We start from the raw sequence: 7928 nt of genomic DNA on the forward strand, positions 1-7928 counted from the left end.
TTTAACCCAGACCACAGTTCAATGAAATAAATTCCATCCTCTTTAACAGGAGTCAAGAACAAGAAAACAGGGGAACATACTTGTCAATGAGTGGGGTTTATTCATCAGGAGGTTAATTCCACATGGATTTCAAATAAACCTGAGATAGATAAAAAGAATGCTGTGCCATATTGGTTTTTACATTTTATTTCTATCCAGTATTTCTTCGACTGAGGTTCTTTCCTACCCCTTTGCCTCTCTCTCTCTCTCTTTCCTGACCTAGAGAGACTGACTGCCTTCACAGGAAAAGAAAATGGCACTCCTCAGCCCTTTGCAGCTTTGAATGCCCTTCAGTGATCTGAAGAACAAGTCCTGTTGTCTTCAGAAAGGACAATGCTCTATGTCTCTTGTTTTCCAGTCTCCTTCTCTTTGGTTTGATTTCCTTTCTCCATGCCAAAATACAGCCACCTTTCCCAGAGAAGTTCTTACAATCTATTCTAAGCACTTCCTCCAATAATGAATACAACAAAATCCTGTCTTTATTCATTCAAAGCACAAAGCTGATCATTACAAATAGTCTGTTTTAAATAAACCCTCGTTGATAATGCATCCATTCAATAGAATGAAGTGAATACAGTGGAGCTAAAGCTGCTGGTATGCAAAGATCAGATCTTCAGACCATATCTGTATATATCTAGCACAACTTTTTGCTGTGCACTTTTAAATAGCACATGTACAGAAACAGAGATATTCTGTTGTCTGCATTTTTTAGGAAAGATATGTAAGTCTGTTACAATGTTCACCTTTAAGGACTGATATGAGGATAGGAAGAAACTTTCACTTTTCATTTCAATTTTTCTATACTGCTAGAAGTTCCTAAAGGTGTGTGTGTGTGTGTGTGTGTGTATATATATACATATATATATACACTTTCTTTCAAAAAAACAAAAGTTTACTTGAGTGATTATATGTCTTTTACTTTTTAATAATTCTCTATATTTTAAGAAACTTATTCTTAAATTAAAAATATAAATAAAGGCAGGTGCTAGAGCAAAGACAAATTGCCTTTAAGGGAATGATTCTTTTTTTTTTCTTTTCTTTTCTTTTTTTTTTTGAGGAGATGATTCTTTCTCAAATTATTTTACATAGTACCAGCCTGGTACTAAGTAATTTTATCATGCATCCCAGGACCTTCACAGATCTATATGCATGGAGAACAAAAAATATAACAGTCCAATGGGATCTTTTGAAAAATGTTTAAATTCTGGATCTCCCATCAACCATGGAAATGACTCTCCTACTCTTTGTTAACAATAAAATAATCTCTAGGGAGGTGAAGCAACTCCAGGGCCAGCCTTCCTCTGAGCCAGGTTACCATGGGTGTCACAATATTTAAGGGTGCATTTCATAGATAAAAACATGATGACTCAGAGAGGTCACAGGCCTCTGTCATACTTCAGTGGAGCAGGAATTTAATCCAAGCTCACTGGGACTTCCCATGGCCTTCAACCTCAAGAGAAAAGGGATATCCCAGCATATCCCACATGAAATGTCAAAGTCTGCTGGCACTGTAGCTGGAAGCTGCCCTCCCCTGTGAATGCTCACCTCAGAGCCAAGGAACTCTGAAAGACCCACCTCCAGCCACGGGGCACAGGGAACCACAAGGGAGAAAAATTTGGAAAGTTCTTTGCAGGTGGCATTTACAACATAGGCACCTTCCATCTTTCCTGAGTTGCTTTATTCTGCTCTTCTCACCCTTCTCCCTGGGCAACCCAAACATAGAAGTGGGAAGTGCCAGAGAAATGGAGATTGCAGCAAATCAGGAATAGAGGCTGATTATATGATTCTTCTCATTTCTTCAGAAAAGGCTGAGATGTCTTTTTCGAGACCCAAACAAGCCGTCCTCCAGGCAGCAAAGGTGGACATGTGAAAATTATATGGACTGAGCATGTAAAGCTCATTCAAGCATGTGAGGACAGGCTGAGAGGTAGGGGCACTCGAGAAGATACTTTTTTTTCATACTTTATTCCTATGACCATCGTGACAGTTTCTCTGTAGGAAATGCTGGCACCAAAGACTGAGGACTTCAGACTCAAAGCTCAAGCCCCAGTCTTGGCTCTCTGATGTGATGGTGTCACCCAGTTTCTGCGCCCAGTCCCTGTAGCTTGCTACTATATGGTCTCAAGAAAATAAACCAATGGCTAGCCCTAAATAGTCCTATATATAAAATGGAATCTTTTAAAAGGCAAAACACTGAAAACCTAGGAAGAAATGTTTCCATATTTTAAAAAAGCAGATATTCTTTTATGATTAATACCTTCAGTAGGTACAATTGCAAGATAAAACAAAAATAATTTTTCCACTGGTTCCCTCCACATGTCCAAACAGGCGGGGCGGCTCCGCTTACCAGCAAAAACCTTTAATTCAAAATTCTCTTCTGTCAGTTTTAGAAAGCCAACGCAGGAAAGAAAAACAAAATATCTAGCCAGAGACCTCTTTGTAGTTAGAAATTCCTTAATTATTTGGTAGTCTGGGATAATTTAGCTTTCAGGATGTTAGCAATGTTCTGAAGAAGCCCTCCATTGTTGCTCACTGCTTTCTGGCCACTTTATTCTTCTAAGAATTAACTCCATTTTAGGATGATTGCTGCATATTACCTCTCTACTTTATTCCCCAGGGTTGACATGGAGCTTCTTGGGACAAATCCCTGAAAATGCTCCTCCCATTTTAATTCCCCTTTCACCTCCTGCCCAACCTGGGCTGCAAGTGCTAATGAGTAAACCAATAAAATAATTTCATCTTAATAGCATCCTTCTGGAAACTTAGGGGCTTGAGCAGGTGAGGCGTGCCTATACAACACTCCAGACTAGACACAGACTTGTTCATCCTTACAGAGCGTTCTTCAGATGCTTTCTTTTATTCAAAGGCAGCCATGTTTAACAGGTGATGTCAGACTCTCACCAGTGATATTTTTATGACTACAAAAATTGCAGTTTTATGTCCAGGGTCCCGCCACCAATGGGCCTGAACTTGGAAGCAGTTAACAACTCTTGTGTCCCACTCTAAAATACACTTTCTGGGTTTTTTCTGACCCTCGCTCCTTGCAAACCAGAAGCCAGATTGCACCTTTGTACCTGGAAGCAGACTGTGGTTTAAATTAACAAATGTGCTGTCCTCTTCCGCAACACCAGAAACAGTGCATGTACCATGTGCCAGATTCCCTCAGGTTAGGTTTGGAGGGGTGAGAAGGGGTACCTCTAGGGCACAAGGTTTTCTAACTAGAGAAAATATCAACAGCCCCAGTGCCCCCCTCCTCCTACCCCAATCTTCTTTGGGGTGACATCACCTCAGAGGAAGCAAAGAGAAGCCTAGCCACTGGACACTGAGAAAATACAGAATTTCGGACAATATCCTGGGGAGAAGGAAGGAAGGAGAGGACAATTCATTGGGTTTTGTTCTGGTTCATTATTATAAAAATATAAAATAAAGGCTGTGGCCTCTCTGTCCTCTTCCTAGGTTGGAGACCCCTCCATTAGGGCTGGGAGCTCTGAGAGGGTGGAGGCTAAAGAGTCCCAGCCACGGAGTTGACACTGTCATGTAGAACAGTCTGGGGCTCTCCTGGAAGGAAGTGGGGGTCAGAGAAGCAGTAGGAATGACGAGAAACAGAATCATTGTAGAAGGCACGAAAGAGAGAAGGCGGTGGACAGGGTTGGGCCACAGGAAAAGGAGCACAACAGACAGCAGAAAGAGGAGGAGAGAGGAAAGCAGAGGAGGGGTGGGGAAGAGGGGAGAAAAACTAAGACAAAGGGAAGGAAGGAGAAACAAGGAAGGAAAGGAAAGTAGGGTTGGAAGGAAAGAGGAAAGAAAGAAAGAAGCCACGCGAGGGATATAGGGAAAACAAAAGAAGGAGAAAGGAGGCCGTGAAACAATCCTGGGAGAAGTAGGAAAAGGCAGGACGAGGGAGGCCACGTCGGAGCAAATATATCGCGACGAGGATGCAACAGTCTAAAGTTAAAGTTCAGAAAAGCCTGAAAACCCTGGTCAACAACTGAAGTGTGGCTGCCGGCCACAGGGCAGGGCGAGGCCTGGGACTGACGGAGCGTTTCCCCCCACCCCCACCCTCGTCCCCGCAGGCCGGCTTGGGGCACCTCTTCCGCATGTCCTCCGGTCCTGTGGCGCTGCCCGGGACTGCAGGGCCGAGCTGCGCGCCCCGGTCCGCCAGCCGCTCCACCTCCTCCTCCCAGCTCGGGCTCGGGCTTGAGGAAGCGACTAGGAGGTCGATGCCGGGATAGGCAGTCCATGTAAGCTACTGAGACCGTCTGGGGCCTTGCCGACGGGGCTGGGAGGCTTCCGGTCGGCCACTGCAGGAGGAAGCATAGGGCATAGGGTCACTACTTGGCTTAGTGCAAAACCAGAGACCCCGGAGCCCAGGACTCCCGCAAACCTGGAGACAGTGCGAGGATTCGGGGGTGAATGCTGCGGCACGCACTCGGTTAGAAGAAAGAAGCTGAGACTCATGCTCCCCATGAGCTCCACGCATCCACCGGAGCCCACCCTAACCCTCCCCTAAAGGGGTCACTCGCGAGGGCAGCATTAGCAAGTGCCTCTCCTCGGAAGACCATTTTGCAGACGTTCCGAGACCGCTGACCCGATGCAATTCTCTTTACCCCGAGCTCGCTTAATAAAGAATGAGATGAGCGGTGCTGCCGACCTGTGCACCCCCGAGCCGTGGAGGTTCTCAGATCCTAAACCTCTGGGGAAGGAAGCGGGGAGCTAAGATCCGCACATCCCTCCTCCTCCGCCCCCACCTCAGACCCCAACCGCGGACACAAACCCGAGGAGCTGCCAGCACATCAGGAACGCTTTCTCTCAAAGCGATTAGGGGCCTTCGCGTGAGGCAGGGGGAAATCGAGTGGGGAGTAGGTCACCAAAGACGCCCCTCGTGGAGGGCCCAGAGAAGCCTGGAATCCCACCGACAAAGGAGGCGGCCGCGCTTCAGTTGCGCGACGGACTTCGTTATGCCCCCGAGGCCCGAAGATCCAGATTCCCTCACCACTGTGGGCGCAGCACGTCGTGGGATCTAGGGGGCTCCAGATTAAGTGACAGTGGACTTGCCAGACCAGGCGGTATATTCTATGCGTTGCTTTATTATTTAGGGCTTGGGGAAGGGACCGAAGTTTTGCTGCTGGAAGCCAGGAAAGTGACGCTGGGATCTCGAAATCTCTGTTTTTCTTTCCCCAATCCGCCGCTCTCAGCTCCTCCTGCACTAGGAGGTACACGTTTGTTTATACCTAAAGGCACCTATTTTCAACTTCCCTATTTTCCTCCAACAAGTCTTCCTTTAAATGGGGAGCTCTGAGAGCTCACTTTGGGGTGAGGGAGAACTCTGGAATTTTTTCCCCTGCAGCTGTCCCTGCCGCAGCCCCAGAAACAATTTGCTGTGGCTGCAAGGAGCTGGGCCCTACACCTCTGTGCGAAGGATGCACATACACACACAAGCACGCACATCTGGTTTCGCAGAGGTTTCGAAGGGGTAAAGACCTTTCCAGGTTAAAGTGATCCCACTCTCCCGCTACGCCTCCCCCATCTCTCAGCTCTCTTTCCAAAACTCAGTTGTGGCCACTCAGCCAACGAAGTTTTCAGACCTTTTCTTTCCACTCCGTACACACACTTCAAGGTGAACACCTGTTTAGAAATTATCTGAGGAGAAGGTTTCTCAACCAACGGTCGGTTGCCTTAGAAACAGGCGGAGGAGAAAAGGTGGGGAAAAATAAATCCCCAGTAGCCCAGCGATATTTTCCACTCCCTCTCCAGGGCGAATGCTCCTGTTGCGTTTTTAGTTCTGTCCACGCCAGTACCCCTCCCCCCTGCCTCCTTTCCCACCCATGAGACCTAGGACAACGTGAGTGGGTCTGTCCTGGGTTTCTCAGAGGCTTGGGCTCCATCCAGCGTATTAAGTGCTTTGCAGGCTCACTTAACCTTGGATGTTAGAACTTTAACTTAATCTTAGGAAGATACGCGTTTTTTATATATTAGGACTGCGAATGCAGGGCCACAGGGACAACAGGGGGGGGGCAGACAAAGGCGGGGGTCTGAGAAGGGGTTGGGTCAAATGAGACTCAGGTTTGTAGTTGCCCGCTCTCAGGCAGACACTAGCGCCTTAGCGCTCCCTGGCAAAGTTCACTTTTAGGATCAATTTTTCAAGAACTAATCCTGATCAGAGATAATTGGAATGAAGTGATGAGTTATCTGTTACAAATATAAACAACACATTTCTTTGAGCGTGTGCAATATCTTATAGATTTGATTTCCAAATCTTGTCTTTTCAAAGCCCCGCTGGGAAGGATTTTATAACAATGAGGATTCGAAGGTTCTGAAAATACACTGTAAATACCAGTTGTACTGAAGACACCTGGTGAGGTCTGTCACCTGTCCTGTAGTGGCCGGGGCAGCAGGGGAAGATGGTCTTGCCCTGGCTATGAAAAGACATTTGGATGGGTGTCGAGATTCCCAGAATATCAGCACCCCTCCACGTGTGGATAAAGTGAAACTTTTCTATTCTTTTGGCTCCCAAGAATTAAACTGTCCTTTCACGGATGAGAAATGTAAATTATAGCTTTTTGCCTAATAATAAGGAACCAGGACTCACTACTCTTTATCAAAATAAAATTAATAAATTGTTGTACATAATTTGTCACTGATTAGGCTTCCCTTAGGGTAACTGCTAATGTTCATTTGCACCTGATTTGGAGGACTAGATGATCAAAAATATTTGTTTTTACTGAGTATTCACGATATTAAATTGCTTTCGGTAAATAATTTTTTCCTACTGAAAAAAATAATTCAGCAAATGGTATTCTTACTATTCTTATGAACTGAAGAACAATTAATGACGGTAATTGCCTTCTAGAATAAGTTTGTTTGAATATAATTTTAAAGCAATGATTAGAAAAAAAGGCAGTGATTCAGATTACTTTGCTTTGTAATTTTTCAAAGACCAGTTGGAGGTATAGAAGGTCTTTGAAGTCAATTTTTCTGCCAGTAAGAAGAATAAAAATTCTTAACCCAAGTAAGTATGTAATTGTCATTATTTTTATGTTCCTTGTTCAAACACAAACATTTTTGTGTCGGTTTTGGAAATCATTTTTAATAATGAGTTCCATTTATTGGAAGATCCTTTACCTGTATTTTTAAAGAACTATGAGAATCAGGAAATTGTTATTAATTTAATAACTAATGTAGCTAATTATTGCTATAGACTTTGAAAATTGATGGGATGTTTCATAATAGAAAGTGAGTATAATGATAAAAGGAACATGAATGCAAGTGCCATTCAACTACTTTGTATTTCTGAAAGGAAATTGTCTTCTAAGGAAATCAACCACCAAGGACCCCCCTCCCCCCCCAGCCCAATTAACTAGAATTAGTTTTGATTTCAGAACTATGTGTTTTACCTTTGGATTGTTACCCACAAGTCATAATTTGTTTCTAATTTAGAGCTCAAAATGCCCCAGGACAAACTGGCTCTGTTAGCAAGGGACTGCTTTGCTCTGAAGGTAGCAAGTCCTTTTCTGAACCTTCCATCTCCTTGAGATCAGCTCAGGAGAGATCTTTTAAATTTGTGGATACATTTTTCTAATTCAAATGAACCTTAGTTAAACGATTTGTGTAATGAGATAAATTCCATTTCTATCTCTAATCCAAAAGATAACTTCATCGTCCAGAAAGCAGGTAGATTTGAAGCCAAGAATAAGACCCTAAGCAAAGGATTTTCCCTGAGACCCCTTATTGGTCCTTAAGTTTAAAGCTTAAAGGAGTTCTAATTCTCAATTTTTTAAATTTCTTTTACTTGGAATTTCTTATAAATGGGCAAGTGGTATTATCCTATTATTTAAATTAAGTTTAAAGCTTAAAGGGGCTCTAATTCTTAAGTTTTGAAAATAAAAAAA

The 7928-nt window shown here is 44.0% G+C and overlaps 1 protein-coding gene across 1 annotated transcript in view; it reads right to left on the reverse strand.

Moving 5' to 3' along the window:
- Positions 1–4248: 4248 nt before the first annotated feature.
- Positions 4249–7928, reverse strand: part of PAX1 (paired box 1) — a 9006-nt gene continuing 5326 nt past the window's right edge. Inside the window, exon 5 of the mRNA XM_039874587.1 lies at positions 4249–4340. Coding sequence (XP_039730521.1) covers positions 4249–4340 — 92 coding nt within the window. The remainder of the gene's footprint in view (positions 4341–7928) is intronic.

The sequence above is a fragment of the Pteropus medius genome, unplaced genomic scaffold (genome assembly GCF_902729225.1).
Source record: "Pteropus medius unplaced genomic scaffold, Ma_sr-lr_union100, whole genome shotgun sequence".
In the NCBI taxonomy this organism is placed as follows: Eukaryota; Metazoa; Chordata; class Mammalia; order Chiroptera; family Pteropodidae; genus Pteropus; species Pteropus medius.